General features: G+C 41.7%; 1 protein-coding gene across 11 annotated transcripts in view; it reads right to left on the bottom strand.

Annotated features, from left to right (window-relative positions):
• rapgef6 (Rap guanine nucleotide exchange factor (GEF) 6) overlaps positions 1 to 19,216 on the bottom strand; it is a 164,159-nt gene that overhangs the window by 44,940 nt on the left and 100,003 nt on the right. For all 11 annotated transcript variants that reach the window (XM_074610890.1, XM_074610894.1, XM_074610889.1 and 8 more), the window contains 4 exons: positions 9,918 to 10,049; positions 5,158 to 5,338; positions 3,210 to 3,346; positions 920 to 1,078 (listed from right to left, as the gene is read on the bottom strand). In XM_074610890.1, the coding sequence (XP_074466991.1) occupies positions 920 to 1,078; positions 3,210 to 3,346; positions 5,158 to 5,338; positions 9,918 to 10,049 (609 nt within the window). The remainder of the gene's footprint in view (positions 1 to 919; positions 1,079 to 3,209; positions 3,347 to 5,157; positions 5,339 to 9,917; positions 10,050 to 19,216) is intronic.

Here is a 19,216-nt window from a genome sequence, read left to right as displayed (position 1 = left end):
GTAGAGCAAAACGCTGCTCGGCACCACGGTCGGGTACTCAAACAACAGCAGAGAAGAAGCATGATGGCGAGCAGAGAGAGACATGGGAGGGAGGAAGGTCCAACAACACTTTCTCACTCTAACTAAACTCAATTATTAAGGCTCAATAGAAATATCTATGGTGGTCCAAAACCCTCTCAACTAGCCATCACGCAGTAGCATCCTTTACTTCAGTTTGACACTGGAGCTAAACTAACTTCCCATTAAATCCCACTGAACAGAAAGCAACAAAACATGACTCCTCGCTGTCACTCGCTGAGCTTCCCTTGACTAAATCATCAGTTTCTGCATTTGTCTCGCTAAGACCTACCGCAGCAACTTCCTGTGTATCTGAAGACAGGAAATGATGACGGAGGAACTGGGCAGTGTGGACAGAGAGGCTGTTACCACAAGTACACGCTAGGCTTCTTTTACCTTTGAACTCATTAACATCACATCCCATCTCTATATCAAGACCTGTGAGATACCTGCATGGCTATTTGTAAACACGTCTGAGAAATACGCCACTACATGACAACGTGCAATAGACCTGTGACTCAATTGACAACCAAGATTCTTTATGTTAAACAGAATACCAAAAGTGATGCTATCATAATTTGACAAATGTCAACTTTTATAATAAATGTCAGAAGGATAAAATTGAAAATCTCTAAATTCAGATGTGCCGTTATTTAGTTGTGGCTGCAAACCTCTACACTGTAGTCAAAAGATGAAATCACGGCTAAAATCAACACAATCATGTGCCCATCATGCATGAACATTGTTGTTGTATAGTGAATATGTACTGTTTCTTAACAATCACATTGAGAAGTGAACATGAACTTCTTGCAGAGAGCAGCTCAACAATTATTTAATCATTTCATAAATCGGTCCTCCTTACCTGGCAGTCGTCCCCCTTGGTGCGGACTTCTCCGTTCATGTACTGCTTGTCCAAAGAGGGTGAGATGCCAAAACTGTTGCCCATGCAAAGAGTCTCCACTCGTCCCTCTGGGTGGCTGATCTCCACGGCTCCGTTCAGGATGACATACCAGAGGTCCAGCTGCAGACGGACGCACAGAGACGACATCTTCAAAAACCCCTCAACCAAACACACAAACTTTCCCACGACTAAATCAATATACTCTACGTCGACGTGATACAGCTGGGGTTGGCACACAAGCAACTATGTCAAATATGTATGCAAAAAACATTGCATTGCCTCATTTTCATATTCTTGTCTTAACTTTCTCTTTTCATTTCAAAGAGCACACTAGATATCTCTGTAATGTTTGAAGGATTTGGAAGAAGCAGCACTATCCAATCAACAGGCCTGTGCCTCTGCACAAGAATGGCTGTTAAAAAGGTCTATATATTACTAACTGACATGTATTATAATGTGAGCATAATGTGCATTGTGTGAGGTGTTGAGTATGATGGTGAAGAGGCATTGTGTGTCTCTAGTGGTGGCTTTTGAAAGGGAAATGCTGGCAGGCATAATGTAACAAGCCATTCATCCCGATTGTGAGCGGACGGAGGGAGGGAGGGCGAACGAGAAAACGAGAGCCGATATTTCCTCCTCGTTGCCTTTTTTCATTCTCTCATCGTTTCTCACCCTGCAAATCTCTGATTCTCTTAGAGCTTCTCTGTTTCTCTTCCTTCCAGTCAGCCGCTCACTCTCTTTATTCCTCAGCAGTGATGAAGTGGTAATAAGTAAGGTGAGGTGAGGTAATGAACCACAGACAGTATATATTGAATAGGGTATTTTCATAAAGTTTGTTTAAATCTAAACACTTCTCATAGCATACATCATGAATATTTATGGCAGCCTGCAAAGGTGGGTAATAAACTATTATTTGTCAAGTTCTGATTCTTCAACTTTAGTTAGTTTCGCCCTCTGCCTGCATTTATCTGTCCTCTGAAGCACTTCACCTCTCTTTTTTACTTCTGTTAGACCACTTTAGACTCTTTATTTTTCCTTTCCCTCCCTCGCTCACTTAGCAGAGTTGTGTTCGTTTGTGAAGAGGAGCCAAGTGCTTCACTTTGACCTTCAACTTCGAGTCCACAGAGAGACGTACAGAGTGGAGGAGACCTGTTCATCAACTGACACGACACGGACGGTATGGAGACGACGCACACGGTCTATTCATGTATAAACTGTATGTGTGTGGTTCGGTCCTGCTGACGTGGATCGCCTTCCTCCTCCTCCTGGAGCTTGGCGGCTGGCAGTTCACTGCCATTTATCACCCTGTCGGTTCTAATGCTGCCGCGCGTAACCAAACAGCCATGACAGAGCTCCCGTTTCTCAGGCATGTAACTTAATTAATTAGCTGTGTAGCAGCTCAAGTGATTGACGGGCCTTTTACTCTGCTGCAGTGATTTTCCACGTACCAGTTTCTGTGTAAGAAGTAGCTTTGGATAGACTGGAAGGTGGGGAGGATGTGTTTGTCTGTAGCAGTCGGCAACCTCAGGTCTATAAAGTGAAGCCAATGCAGAAGTGCCTTAAACTTGCATTCTTTCTAATGGCCAGCAGGGGGCGACTCCTCTGGTTGCTAAAAGAAATCTGATTGTACAGAAGTCTTTGCGTGACGTCACGGTGACTACGTCTACTTTATACCACATAAAAATGTGTCAACACCTATATGTGCTCTTTCAGACCTCAGTGTGTGTGTGTGTGTGTGTGTGTGTGTGTGTGTGTGTGTGTGTGTGTATGTGGTTCCATGTACTTGTGTGTGTTTTTGCATGCCATTTCTTCCATCCTTTCTTTATTTTCCATTTTACCAACTTGTGCACGTTCACCCATGTTTGCCTACTACCACTCCCTTCACGCTTGTGTGCTTTCCTGAAAGGTTACATCACTGTTTCGCAAGACAAAGAAAGACAAATTTAACTGTAATTATATTAATGATCTAATTAAGAAACAGCAAACACTGACTATTCTGACTAAATAAAGACAAACACCAATTTAATTGTTAAGGGAATTCAGTGTAATTGCGTTCATTAAGGAGATAAAAACAAAACATGTTTTGCATATTATATGATAATAACCCTGTTAGTGATTAATCTAAGTGGGACAAAGCAAAAAAAAAGGCGGGTAACATGAACATGAACTCTTGCAGGGCCCTTTTACTGTAACTGTGATGCACTTCTGTTTACAAATGTCTGTGTGTTTGCTTCTATTAGTTCATTCATACCTCCTGCTTGTCGTGCAGTATGACCGTGCCGGCCTGCTCCACCACCTCAAACACCATGACGCTACACAAGTCTCTCCGCACAGACATGGTCATGTTGGCGAAGGCAGGCAGCTGGTGCATGAACTCCAGTAGTTGCTCTATTTGGCACAAAAAGGGATGAAGGGGAGAGAGAGAGAGAGAGGAAAGCAAATGAATAGAACGGAAAAAACAACCATAAACTCTTGTGAAACATGTAAAGAGCATGTATCGATGTGGATCCAAAGCAATGCTTCTCAGGTGTGCGGGTAAAACACTCATTGATTTTGTTCCACTGACTAAGAGCAGCATTTCTAAAACAATCTATGGACTTTTAAATGGTCCCTACTGCAAGAAACCCCTCTCACATACATCACCGGGACAGAGAGGACAAAGAGAAAACATTTTAGAAAATGAAAATAGAATTGCTGCCTCGCGGTTGTTTGCTTCCGGCAGCCACTCAAGTTGCAGTTTACATCCATGTCTGTCCAAAATGTCATCATTTCATCATTTAATCATATTAGACAGTTTTGTAAAATTGTCATAATTAGCATGAATTATTGAGTTAAGGTAAAAAATGACCTTTGACCACCAAAATCTAATCAGATAAGTGGATGTTTGTGCAAAATTTGAAGAAATTAGCTGATGGCGTTCCTGAGATATCACGAGAATGGTACCGACGTGAGGTCACAGTGACCCTTGACCTTTGACCACTAAAATCTAATCAGTTCATCTTTGAGTCCAAGTGGATGTTTGTGCCCAATTTGAAGAAATGCAGATAGTATACGTACAGATGTAGGTACGACGGACAACCCGAAAACATGATGCCTCCGGCCACCGCTCTCGCTGCCGGAGGCATACATTTTTCATCTTATATACCACCACATATATCTATTTTCCTCTAAATCCTAATAACCTTTCTGAAATCAAACATCATAATAACATGCACAAACAGATCACAGTATATCATAATAACGATGCTGTTATTGGCCAGGAGCAGCGTGAATACTATCAGTGCCTAATGAGAAACTTTCACAGTGTGTTCCTGCCCTACAGGTCTTCTGTCTACCTCCTCTCCTCCTCTCCTCCTCTCCTCCTCCTCTGCACGGTGGCTGGGAACAGCGTGACCTAACTTCAACCTGAACACTGTGCAGTCTGGCTGAGGAGCTCCCTTTATTACCCCTGCTGTTATCGCCTCATTCATTTCCTCCTCGTCTCTCCCCTTCTCTTTTTCCTCTGCTCTTCTAAAAACCTGCTCACAGTATCTCAAGTAATCCGTGCTTGTGTTTTTAAACAGTTTGAAGTGCCAGATGGTTGGAAGTCTGTGAAATGACATCCTCCATTTTTACTTTTCACTGTGTGTTATTGGATCGAATGTTTCTTATTTGCAAAACTGAACTCGAGAAAAATGTATTTGTCTATTAATATTTTTCAGATACTCTGTGAGCCAGGGTTGAACTTAGACTCGTCCCTTCCCTCGACTCCTCTACCTCCCTCTGAATGAGCCGAGTGTGACCAGCGAGCGGTGAAGGCCATGAGAAGGCCAACCTCCCAGCACGCACACAGCACGCCAGGCCTTTACAACTCCTCTCGGCTCTCTGATGTGGTCACCTTCTCCTCCAGGACCCCACTGAGTCCCGCTAATGAGGTCGTCTCTCTGATTGCCTGCTTTAAGATACCCACTGGAAGGGCACTGGTGTTTATAGACCACTGCGAGGGGTCTTTCTGTGAGAGGGGCGTTTGTGTATCTTCCTCTGTGCTTACTGAATGATAGATGGCGTCTGGGAGTGTGTCGAGGACATGAAGTCTAAAAATAGTAGCAGACAGTCCTCAAGTGTATCCATTGACGTGCAGGAACATACCGTGTGTGTGAGCGCCTCATTACATAACAATGTAGTCAATCTAAAGACAGATCAGATGGAAAAACACTCACCAATGTCGTCGTCGTTGCGGTCGGCCGGGTCTTTTTCCAGACACTCTCGGACCAGGTCTCGGCCCAGAAGAGTGTCTGAAGCTCTCTCCAGGTCCTCATCTTCCTCCTCCTCTTCCTCGCTGTCAACCGCAGCCTCTGGGAGTCCAGACAGGTCCACGTCCCCCAGCTCGCTCTCTGTGGCCTGCAGCACAGACGGCGAATTGATTTAGTAAATTAAACTTCATTCATTAAATATTTCCAGTAGTTTCAGTTTTCAACAACTAGTACGTCAGTTATGGAATCAAACTGTATCCAGGCTTTGGAAATAAGAATACATTTGTAAAAATCTTAAGCTGTCAAATAACCCCTCCAACTTTACAGCTCTATTCCATTCCCCATTTATTTTAATAGGATTTTCAGTGATATATCAGCCACACAAAACATAAATAACAACCTTGGAATGAGCAGCTGTACCTGCGACCCCGAGCTAAAACCCTGACACCAAGTCCCAAACCAGAAAACAGAGGCCAACAGCCAAATATTTAAATCCAGCAGCAATAATTCATATTCAACCATATTTCCCCAGCGCGGAGCGGACAGATGGCTGGCAGAGTTTGGCTCTAAAGGGGCATCGGGGCTTTCAGGTCGTATGGGGATTGAACCATCAACCAAGAGGTGCAAAGAGGAGCTCTCTAGTGGTGGTGGCAGGACTGCAGGCCATCTGCTGGATCCTGCAGGTAGGCCTAAAAACGAAGAATCGTCTGACAAAATTGAGCCTAATTTTACCTCTTTTCTATAAAAGAGCAGGCAGATAATTCATTTACTCCTCTACTATTTAACATTTTTAATGAGTAACAACCAATGACTGTTGTTTAAGGGACCATAGGTGGTACTGATATGGATCTTAAGGAATGGTATGACTGATTTGGTGAATGAAAAATATCTTTTTTTTTGTTTTGCCAAGCGTACAGAATCAAGATGTCAACAATTCTTGTGCTATTTCAAATTTCAAAGAAGAGATATTCACATGTTCTCATTCTTATTTGTACATTTCTTTAATTATTTATTGTTTTCTATTGTATTAAATATGCTTATTACTGGACAACAAGCGTTGCTGTCCACTTATTAAACTTTATTTCAGTTTATTTTGGTGTTTTTTGTGTGAAACAATGTCCATAAACCTCCTTGAGGCGTTGTTGTATCTACACCAATATACCTACATCTCAGTAGTTGTTTTATTAGAAGAGTGGAATGAAGCTGGTGGGAAAAAGTTAACTTCCTGCCCTACACACTTGCAGGATGAACTCCCTCACCAACAATGCAATCGAGCTCTTGGGTTCTTGGGAGATTTGGTACCTGGCCAACGGATTTTTATAGGTTTCTCTGGAGGCGAGGGGATTAAGCCAACAGTCCGTCCCGAGTTCAGACGCAGGTTCACTCTTGTTTTCATAAATTAGATCGGACAAGCTATTTAGAGGACAGTTAAAACAGCTACCCAGCTCTGTCCCGCTCTGCACCAGGTTCATTTCATTTGACTTAATAGACGAGAAAAAAATACTTCCTGTCCAAAATAAAACATTAACCCTGATTTTTATTTTCTTTGACACCAATAATAAATGACTTGAGACCCATATTGACTTAACAAATTGGACTTCTCAACAACAGCTTGTCCTACAAGTTGTCCTGCAGTGTAAAAATATATTTGATCCGAGAGCTGTAACCTCTGTTCAACCTCCACTGCCAAAGACTGAAAAAGAAACTCACCACGCACTACACACTCTACCATCATATTGCAGCTATACCACCACATATGCTGCTACTTAGCTTAGTCTCTTTATATCGTTTGTATTGCTTGTTTGATATGTATTCCACTTGCATTGTTATTTATTGTTTTTACTTATTTACTTGTATTTTTATGTTGCAGACAGCTGAAGAAATGCCAAACCGATTTTCATTGTTCTTTGCATAATGACACTAAATATTTATTCTATTATATTCATATATTTTTCTTTTGCTTCTCTGATTTATTGAGTTTTATTGAGGAAATTTGTCTCATGGATTCATCAGGCAAACACTGTGCAGCCCAAGACAAAGGCTAAAAGTGCGGCTGTACTTTTTAAAGTTTCCACAAGAAAGAAAACCCTATATTGTCAGATAGAGGTTGTTAAATTCCTGCAGAAAAGTGGCCTTCAATTTACAACTTTTTTTGAAAAATTGAGGCCTTGAGGTTGTGGGAGAGAACAGTGGTGCAATAACACCTCGCCTTTCCTCTCGCCGTCTGCACGCTGACATCTTTCAGTGCTTTTGGGAGCCCAGTTCATTCAGAATGCAGGATGTGCCCTTTCAGTCCAATTCCCCTGGTCTCCGAATGAGTTTGAGCGAGGAGGACATTTCCTAGAGACGAGGGACATCAGATCTGCCCGAGAACCCCCCACATTTTACAGCGCTGTGGCAGAAAACCACAGACGGAAAAGAGAGAAAATGAGGGTTCAGGTTATAGCCAAGAGATGAAAGAAAGGAGGGAAAAACACAGAAGAGAATAGGAGAATAACAAGAGAATAGAGGGTGACTGACTGACAGGGGGGATGTAAAGAAGGGAAAGGGCAGAAGGGAGGATTATGAGAAGTGACAACAGGAAGAGGCAGAAAGGGTTGAACAGTTGGAGGGTAGTTGAAGTAAAATGCCGGACTGTGAGTCAGCTAAAGGTAACGGAGAGAAAAAAAAGAGAAACCCAGAACAAAAACAGTCTGTTGCCTTGACAGCCGAGGACCACAGCTGACTGGAGGGTCAGCGCTTTAAGACAGCTGTAAACAAACAAGCTGATGGGATCAGATCCGTGTGATAAATATCTAATCTGAGGATGAAGAGATCGGCTCTCGGTGTTAAACGTCGAGACCCGGGGTCGACCTGACTTACATCAATCTGCAAACACTCGCAGGCGGGCGGACGGACGAGGGAGGACAGGTTGTGGCAGATAAGGAGGTTAAAATATCTGAATTATGACATTTGAGTCTGTTTTCTATTTAGAGCACAGGTGCAAATCTGCTGACAATGAGTAGTGGATTCATTATTCATGTGCTCCTTTTGAGGTAACTAGTTTATGCTATTCCTTGTCTCTTATCTCGAACTGCAGCCCAGATGTTGAGGGATATTTACAGATGATTTGGGCCCGTTTTAGAGCGTTAATCAGTCAAACTGCTGTTGTTCAAATTTACCAAAGGACTGCATCAAGGTTTTGCACAAGTAAAATTAAAGAAAAGTGTACGTTTGGGCTCATCCAAAATATATTTTAAGCAAAATATCGCAGGACGGAATGGAAATAGATTAATTTAATAGCTGAAAACTAATCGATTAGTCGTTGCAGCTCTAATTAGATATATTCGATACATGGCCCATCCCTATATACTGCCACTTTAAAAAAAACTCTGGATATTAGCATTGTTTAGATTCCTCACTGAAACAAACCTGCTCATTAGTTTTGTGGCCAGCAGAGCCCATTGATCATAGCAGCTCATTAACTTGTAACAAGCTCATTAGTTTGTAGCTAATGGGCCTCACCGTTTTCACTGATGAATGCTAACAATGCTAACAAGCTGGTGTCAAATGGGAACCCCTCCCAGATCCATACACACAAACACAAACATGTGTGAAGGAAAACTAAAAATACCGCAGCACCCTGCGGAGATGAGTCAGGACTGAAAGGTAGTATTAAAACGGTTCTTGGGATTTATTACGGCTTTCTGTGTAAAGACGGGAGATCGGGAGAGCTGAGGGATTAAAATGATGAGATGACAGCCTTGTCATGTACCCTTTTTACGGATTATTGATTCACAGCCATTTAGATACCCGACACTCAAGAAGGCGTTTCATTCAGAGGCACACTGAGCTATTGAATGCTCAGAAATGTCACGTAAAGGTGAGGCTGGTACAAGAGGGGAGAGTCGAATATAAAAGACCTCCTGGTCAGGCAATAATACTTTGCAGATTTAACATTTTACACTTTGTGCATTAAACTGGTAATAAATGCAAACGTAGAATAAGCTTCCTACTGACATTTAAAAAGGACACAATCAACAAATTCAAAGGTCTACATGTTTAAATGTGTGTTTGCCTTGTTTTAGGTGATATGTATGTTTATGTAATGCCACAAATTGAGAGGACTGGGAGGAAGTTTGACATTTCCTGATTGTAAATAATCTCCTACAGTTATCCCATTCACTAGGATTCCTGACATTCCTGTTTAGGGAAACGTTAAATCGAGCATAAAGTCTGACATCATCTGCATAAGTGATGATGTACACTAGATGGCATACTACCTGTGGATTCAGACCAAAGGAAAACCTGCAAACTGATTGTTATAAACTGAGCTGAATGGAAGACGTTAAAGCTTCTATACCTGCAGCACAGGTATAGGCAGAGCTTGAAAGGTTAGGTTAATTTCCTGCATGTGACCTTTCATCCACAGCAGGAAGTACAGAGGGAGACGGATCACCAGGCTGCACAACTGATGCACAATAATTAGCGAGATACCGAGGATTACGAGGAAGGGAGGGGAGAGTCTTGACAGATATGCTACAGGTAGACAGAATTGGAGCAAATCAAGCTGCGGAGGATCCACCATCAGTAAAACACTTTTGTCACAGAGCAGATGTTGTCGCAGTGTGATGGTGGTGATGGTTTGTCACTGGATCGGACAGGCTTCATTATTTTCTGAATGTGATGTAATAATGGTGGCAGGGAAGAAATACAAGTGAATTTTTCATTTATCAACAAGTTCCCACCTGGTAAATATCTGATAGGCTGCTGCTCCCCGAGTCGCTGGCGATGCTGCATCCTGATTGGCTGGGAGGCATGTGCATCACCTGCTGATGGGCGTGGTCTGTTAGGTGCATCTTATTGAGGTCAGCAGGAAGCTGTTCAGACAGACAGGAAGTAGTAGAGAGACAGAGGGAGAAAAAAAAACGAGAAGAGGCTATGAGTTCAAGAGAGACAAACATACAACCTTTACTGACACACACACAGACACCTGTTTCATCAGCCTGAAAGCCAAAGCTGGTTTGGCACCGTTAAACATGTTACACTCCAAGATAATGAACACGAAGAGGATGGAGGCGAAGACACTGCAGACGGCTGTAAATTATGATCCAGAGCTGGAAGGTTGATGTGATTTCTGATAGACAGACGAGGAGGGGAGGAGGCTGGTTTTATATTTTTGGAGTGACCTTAGCAAAACGATGAAGCAATAAATTCTGTCCGCGGCTGTCTTACGACACAGCTGGCTTTCTTTTATGCAGACAGCTTACATGTTAGGTGCTATTTGTGAACTCTGAATAGATAAACAGGCACTCCAGAGAACACTGAAACTCCTTTAGAGCCAAAGACAGAAATATATTTACTCTAACCCAAACACACACCAATACACCTCTATTGCCATTTTAACAATTACATAAGCAAATACATCAAGCCGGCCACAAACACTATAAATTCCTCACACAAATCTGTTCATGGGAATCCGTTTGTCTACTTCAGGATAAGAAGACAATTTGCACAAGGCATCGATACCAACAAAATTCATTTGTTTCTATTTTGTTATCACTTTTTCCCAAAAATTGCACACTCCAAAATCTGAATGCTAAGAGCTCGTTCTCCAATAAACCCCTCAGATTCAGACAGAGACAAAGTTGTCAGTCAAGCAGCCAACTGACTTTTAGAAACCTGTGTGGGGGAGGAGTGTTTCTACAAAGAGGACAACTTGTTCACTGACAAAAACTGTCACAGATACATCATACCAGTGACAATACAATACCTTTGAACCACTGTCACGCAACATTCCACCTTGCATTACATTTATAATCACTGCACACACCAACAAGAAGATGTATATGTGCATGCTGCTTGAGCTGGTAGATCACTGCTACTGTACTGTAAGTGGTTGCAAAGATGTAGCTCAGTTGTTACAGTTTTTTTAGTCGTATTTGTGTGTTTGAGTGAATTGAAAAATGATACAAAAAGAGGATGGAAGAGGACTGGGTTTGAATGTTTCAGCACCATGGAGAGATACTGGACATTACTTACTATCATGAACTAGGGCTGTCCCCTCTAATCACTCGTTTTGGTCTTAGCCGACTAAGACTTCTTCAGTCGATTAGTCGTTTTTTTAGGCTTTTTCCATGCTTATTTCCAAGAAATGTATGAACACATCTCTGGTAAAGAAAACATTTAAAGTGGTGCTTTTGTGTGATTCTTTGTGGAGAAACTAAATCAATGAATCAAGCCTTATTATGAAGTGATTATATCTGTGCATCCTAGCTATGAGTCTTTAATTCACATTAAATTCTAAAATCTGAAGCACTGCACCAATTTACAGTAAAGAAACACATTTTCATTCCCAGTTTGTGTACCGCTGAATCAAATCAACATACCCCGGTGTGAAACTCTCTATCTGCTCTTAATCAACAGACTGATTTACACCAACAATTAACTGACCGCTTGGTAGGGGAAATCATAGTACAACCATCAGAGAAAATTTGCACAAGAATCCCCAAATATACAGCAAAGCACACCTAACTAGAAATGTTACACAAAAACACAAAATCCTTCACTGAACTCACAATAAAGAAAGCTCTAAGAAAAATAGTGGAAGCCTGATATTCCTAAAGCAGAGAATAACCTCTTGGTTGAATCAGAGAGATTCAGAAGCCCTGCAAAGCTGGACGCATACTCCATCTCTAAACAGTCAGCCAACATAACAAGGCAGCCTTATCTAGCGTGTACAAGAAGGCAAACCAGAGGTCAAGTCCAAGGTATTTCTATGTATCAACATAAGGTTGGAGAGGTTTAGCATTATAATACTTAATGTTTTCTCTAAAGCAATGAAAAAAGACCCAAAGGAAATCTACAAAAGAGGTATTTCTACAAAGCTGCCGCTGCAAACAGCCTTTAGAGACTGATTGAGGAGGCTAAAAATGGGATTGCCTACAAAGCGAGGCACTTGGGTTTCATCTCTATTTCCGGTGGACAAAATGTACTTGGTGCCCCCTAGAAGAACGCCCAGTTCTCAGGTCTTACCAGTTTGCATCGGGGTAGCGTCAGGGTGAGAGAAGATGTCCTCCTGCGACGCCGCGCAAGCCTACAGCACACCTCCTCCATCGCCACATCAAGACAGCGCTCGCCGTCCAAACACACACATAAACACTTGAACACATAAAGCCAAACTGAAGCTTTGGAGCTGCGCTGAGGCTTTCGAGGAACGGCGGTGCCAACATGCAATATTAAAGACGTAGAGTCTGGGGGTGCTGCCCCCTCAGTACTCTCTTCTAATAGGCCTGTTGTACTGTACGACCCCATCAGCACTTAACCCCCCCACTCCCTCGTTCACCAAACCCACAGGGAAACACAACAACGAGGGGTGGAGTTCAAGAAGTTCAATGGCTTGTTCTTAATGTGTGGAATATTAAAGGGGAACACTCAGTTTAATGAATTCATGGATTTACACATTTTAAATGGTTTTCTTTGGGACCTTTCTTTCATGAGTGTATTTTCTTAATGTGCGGACTTCGGGAAGATTAGCAACTGCTATGGCAGAAGCTAATGGGGATCCAATAAATTAAACAAATAAAACCCCCATTTACCACATAGTGCACTACATTTAAAAAAATAAATAAAAAATCTACAGAGAGATGAACCTAGTATTTTATTTTCCTCTTTCCCTGAACAAGAAATAAGAGAATGGAGCTACACACTGCGGTGAAAGCAAAAGCAATTCAGAGATTGATTTGTTATAGATGGATTGATTATTTATTTATTGACATCATCAGCTGGCATGAGACTTTATGGCACATTCTGTTTGGACCAAAACCCTGGCCATGGGAGGAAATCAGCATTATTAAGACGAGCGGTAATCCATCCTCTGAGGATCTATTTGGACTAAAATAGCAGACTTATTAATTTGGCTAAATGTATGACTTTGTTTTTTCCCTTAGACCAGTGGTTCTTAAGCTGGAGGGTTACGAGACACTTAGGGGGTCGCCATGGTTGTGGAGAAAAATAAATAAATAACATATTTTAGATTGGGCAATGCTTTTTGCATTACATCGCCTTTACCAGTGATATAGTTTGCCTCAGAATAGGTGTGTTGGTGAGAGTCAAAGTGAGCCTGCACATTAGTTTCGGACGGGGGATTTCAGGCAGGTCAAGGGGAGAGAAAAAGACACGGAGCGCATCATAAATCTACAATACCTGGAGCACGTTGGACAACGCCTCGCTGTTCAAACTAAACAAAATTGGGGGGTCGCAAACACCGACCTGATTATTCTGGGGGTTTGAGGCTTGAAAAGGTTGAGAACCACTGCCTTAAGCTGTGTGTATGTTCACACTACGAGCGACAAAAGCGACAAAACGGCCAAGCGTGGCCAGGTACATTGTCGCCGAGTCGACATTAAAGTTGCTCAAGCGCTCGTTGACATAGTTATGTCGTAAAATAGCACTGGGAACTGGCATTTTTGTAGACGGAACAGACAAGGGTGGAACAAAAACATATGATTAGTTGTCATTAGATCGCTGAAAAAAGTTGAGACCAGCTTAACGTTATTTGTAGCGCGTCACGCCCGTCACGCAGCGTCAAGTGTCGGGCATCAGTTTGTAGCTCCATGTCACCGGCTTCAATTGAAAATGACTTGTAGCCTGTTGCTATGTCACTGGTTGTGTGAACACAGCATTACACTAGCAGAAATAGCCTTACAGACTCACTCACATACAAACAAAATCTAAAAACTACAGTAAGTTTAGCATCTAGAAACTTTAAACATTGATGCATCTGCTGCCTTTTCTTTCTCCGTCACACACACATCCCCTATATTAATGTAGTATGCCCCTTTAAATATGAATATATTTTGGGTCTCTTTGTGTCTCAATCGATTATCAATCACATACTTCAATGATAGCACTACCAGCAAACACTTACTGTAGACAGTACGACTCTAATTTCAATGTGTGCCACTGTAACATTCACATACAGACTCTCAGATCTCTGATATTAGTTTTAGTGAGACTGAAGGAGTATTTAAGTGAAATCCATTTCCCATTAGGAACGGCAGCGTAATGAATTGTGCGTTTCACTTATTGAACCGCAGGCAACACCTAATCCAAGACAGTTTTGTGTTATTGACTAAATATACACTTCTCTACACTCATCGTCTCTGATGCTCTCATGTTGACCAGCACTCTTCTTCACTACTAGTTTGTTGTGTGAATAAGAAGAGACGGACAGAGAAAGTGAGGTGGGGGGGGCGACGGAGAGTGATTGCTAATTTCATCACAGGTAAATACTTATTGATTTCTGTGTGATGGAGCAGTTATGAAGGCAGCGATGATGAAGCTCCCACCCTGCATCCATATGATAAATTCACCCGAATCCACGTACAGAGAGACAGAAATGAATGTGTCAAACTTCTGAGTCGATCAGGAAAAGAAGCACACACACAAAGCAAAAGATACTGGACTGGATACTGACCTTGGAAATCCAGCAGCAACATTTCTATTGGCTGCGAGTTGCTGATACTGATATTTGGAAACGTAAGAGCCGCTGTAAGGAAGCAGGATATTCAGAAGGTAATGGCTTGACATTTTGTGTAGTACACTTAAAGCCCCTTTCAGACATATAAAATGTGAAATTGCCGGCTCCATCTAGCTGTTAAAGTATTGGCTTTTTGTCACTCGGGCAGGTGGTGACTTTTATGTTAATGTTCCTTACGGCTTCATTCGGATATGACAGCACATTTGGCGCCTGGAGACGGAGCAAAGAGCGGTGAGTTCAAAGTGTTATAACAGCAAAGGAAGACGAGCGTTTCCTGTTCTTATCGCTGATTATATCATTCAGGCTTATGCTCACTTTGTTGGATTTATTTTCTAACTAAAAAAAAAAAGACTGTAGGGATAAGATCACGGTTAGATACGAGAGATGAAGTTCCTCAAAAAGTGTGTGTTTTGGAGGAACCCGGGGATGAAATATAGGGCGAGGACAGACAGAGGGAGTTAATGTGAGTGTATGAGTGAGAGGGAAGTCGGGCGAAGGAGTGAATAATTGCGGCGGTCTCGTGGCTCCTATTCACACCACAGACTTAATCCTGCTCTAATCCTCCTCTTTCCCTCTCCCAGCGGGCTGAGCTGTGGGGGGGAGGAGGGTTTAGGGGGTCTCCCATTCTCCTCATGCATTAAGGATGAGAGTTAGGAGATTAAATATAAATGTGCAAGGTTCCTTCAGCTGTACAATTCTATCATGTCAACGAGAGGGCACAATCATGGGAGGATCAAGCCGCTTTGAGTAAATGTCGCAGTCAAACAGACCCGAGCTTTTCACAACACCAATCATTTACAGAGGCTGATTAAAGCTAGACCAAATGAACTCTATTATAATAATGGCAAGAACAGATTCAACTCAAGAAAGATGCAGCAGCCAGAGAGGGTGAAAGTCTACAAGGAACGAGCCTGGAGCTGTCATCAAATTGTTCCCTAGTTAATAGTTTATATTATAAAACATTGATACTTGACCTCTGTGCATCGATACAATACTGGCACTCTAAATATCACCATACTATGCTGTATGGATTTTTCCCTCACCCCAAAAGGAACAAGCCTGGAGCTCTCAGACCATCAAGTTGTTACCTAGTTTAGCGGCTTACAGGTGAAAAATGTGTTAATGTCGTGGAACAAAGAACACAACTGGTACGGCTGGGCAATATTTTCTAATATCTCTGTATGTTTATAATACTGTTTTCAATGATGTGTTCATTCAGTGATCATAAAATCAGCCACTAAGACGTTATAAAGACATTGTGGTCAGAACTAAATTAAATTAGGCGACATCAGAATAAAAGCTAGTTCTACTAAAAAAGGAAACACTTAATATGATTTCTCATTTGTGTGTTTCTATCCGAGACCAACACAAGTTCATAGCCACCAAATAAGGATCCTTCCCTCCACCCATCCATCAATCATGGAAAAAAAAAAGCACATTAACCGACATACAAATGGCCACTCTGCTGTTTTTTGGCTAATTTTATGACTTTATATGTCTTTGCTGTAGACCGACTCAAGTCCCTGAAAGCACAACAAACCAGTCAAAACATATTAGGGTGATATCTTCTTTTTTTTTTTTCTCCTTCTTCTATAAAACCCAACTCCGTTTCACTTATTGCATCCAATTTTAACAATGAGATTAACTAGCTGCGGGCCTGAGTGCTCTGTTGCTCCTATTTCCTCCGTGATAAAATGGGCTATAAAGCCCAGACTGGCCATTTGGCTACACAGACAAGAGACTGGGTTTCCCACAGGCATTTTAGCGCTGGGATAATCTTTGCTGTATTGTAGGTCAATGCGCAGCAGAGAGATGTTTTGGGAATGTTTTGTTTTTTTAAAACCTTGAAGACGTTAATGGATGAAGCCTGGTCTGTGTAGTCTGGAAATTGGTCGGTTAAACGTCCCAGAAGGGGCCACACCATTAAAACCCATTTTCAAACAGCGATGCTACTTCACCTTGAATTACATTCATTATTAGTTAATAGTGTTCTGAGCCAATATTGTTGAAAGCGCCGGCTTCATTAGGATGCAGAGATACCCATTTAATGACTTAATGGCAGCACACACCTGAGACTTCACTAAACCGCTGCTGATCAGAGAGAAAGAGAGACGTCTACGCAGACAGACACCGACACAACGACAGGAACAGAGACCGGTTAATAGGAGGATAAGTAAGAAGATTTATCAAAAGAGATGGAGCATGACGGAGACGCCAACATACACATTGAGACAAAGAGGAACCGAAAAGAAAAAAAAAGAGCGAGAACAACACATTAAGATGAATAATAAAGAGGACAAATGGCTTGGCTAAGTAATTAAAGAAAATGTAATGAGTCTAATGAATCCTGATGAGGATGATAATTAAAGTGGGTTCAACAAACAATGACACAAACAAAGCTTGATGAATATTTAAAGACAATGATGCTGTATTTGGCAAGAGAAAACAAAATGACAGTATCAAAATGTATATTTGGAGGTTGTTCATTTTGCTGGGGATCACAGAGAAATCTTTGTTTTAGATAAGGTATATGCACTAATACACTAAAGGATGTACAGCAGACATAGGGGTGGTGAAAAGGAGTGTATTCATGTGTCCCTTTGTTCACAAATCCAAAGAGATGCCAAAACCACATATGAAAGAGAGCTGCTGCATTTCTCTTCTTGTGCACTGATTCGCTTGAGCTGAACAGTCAATTCAACATCCTAAATCGGCCAAAAAACCTCAGACCTCAGGTGAGGGACACACCGCCAAAAAAAATAGGCCGACAGAAGCTCACCAACAACCCTAAAGTGGCCGGCGGCCGACTGTCGGCTTGGTGTGTCAGGGCCTTTAAAGATCGATGTATGGCACAATTTGAACTGTCCTGGCAAAACCCTATACCTTCTGAGACCCGCGGGATTGCCGGCGATCCCGACCGGTCAGGTTCAGTTTTAGAGCTGGAGTGAAGCTACTAGTATCACATGAAACTAAAACCTAAGGAATCCGTTGGTACCACCCATGTCATGGTAGCTTATCAGGAAGGAGGCTAAATAACGCCCCAAAGTTGGGCTAAATTTTGGTGAGGAAAAACTGTCATGGCCATTTTCAAAGGGGTCCCTTGACCTCTGACCTCAAGATATGTGAATGAAAATGCGTTCTATTGGGACTCACAAGTGTCTCCCTTTTACAGACATGCCCACTTTATGATAATCACATGCAGTTTGGGGAAAAAAACATGCCAATTTTTGCATGCAATATAAATGTGTTATATTTGCCATTCAATCGCCAAAAAATGCAATTCTTGCAGAAATCTCTAAATGTCAAAAGTTTTTGATCCCAAATGTCTTAATGTGGTAATTTGGAGGGATTTTTTAGCAATTCTCGAGTGCTAAAAAATTGTTAAATTTAGCACATAATCTGTGTAACCAATGGTATCAACCCAAAAATTGCTGCAACAACTTATGAAACATAATAGAGCATGGGGATGGCCATCATATATTTCTATCATAATGTTCTAAGCCCTTAAACCCTTAAATTAATTCATTTATTTGTGTGTATTTCTGATTTATGACTTGACACACAGTGTTGAGCTGCATCTCAAATTAATCTTCAGGTTCCCAGCTTTCAGATGATGTACACCACTTCTATGTGACATCTACTGTTGATCTGCTATCTCCCCCTAAAAAACCCCTTTATCCACCTAAAAAAGACAAAACACGGTCCAAAGTGGGTTTCTTAAGGTTAAACTAATGGATCAAAAACAAGAACTAGAATCTAGTAAGACCCAATAACCTATAATTCCAACTATAAGAAATCATGATGCTGCTGAAAACAGATACAAAGCCGCTGACCAACTTTCATTCAAGTATCATTAATTGCTCCCCAAAAAGAACATTATATCTACTGACTGATAATGTACACAGGCTGTAGAGGTTTTAGGGAATAATAACAATGAAGTCCTGTTTAAGAACCGGCTTGGCTTCACTACTCATAACCCCACAGCTGAGTAAATACAGGCATGGTAATGGATAGTGAGGTCACTGGTAGGGTATCTGACATGAGCACGGACGGCCTGTAGATGTCAGCAGTGACAAACTGCCTTGACATGACTTGAGTGGTGTAGGCCAAGCAACACAACCATCACTCAGCAATGAAACACAAACTAAATGTCAAACTATGCCAGTTCATATTTGTGTTTTACTTCATTCTGGTGCTTAAATACTGCAGGTACTTGCAGGTGCTTTCATGTGTAGTTGCCGCATTTGCATTTTTGATATCTAGCTGTTCAGTCATGCAAACGTTGCAACAATAATACCCCAGATTTTAGATCAGTGGTTCCCAAACTTTTTCACATTACCAATATAATAATCTTGATCCTATCAGAAGGTAAATTCCATAAAATGCCCTCCCATTAAGGCTGAACTAACGATTACTTTCATTGTCGATTATTTTCTTGATTAATCGATTAGTTGTTTGGTCTATAAGAGGTCAGAAAATGGTGAAAAATGTCCATCGGTGTTTCCC

The sequence above is a fragment of the Sebastes fasciatus genome, chromosome 16 (genome assembly GCF_043250625.1).
Source record: "Sebastes fasciatus isolate fSebFas1 chromosome 16, fSebFas1.pri, whole genome shotgun sequence".
Taxonomy (NCBI): domain Eukaryota; kingdom Metazoa; phylum Chordata; class Actinopteri; order Perciformes; family Sebastidae; genus Sebastes; species Sebastes fasciatus.
The sequence above is the reverse complement of the archived record's forward strand: the minus strand, read 5'-3'. Positions and strand labels throughout refer to the sequence as shown.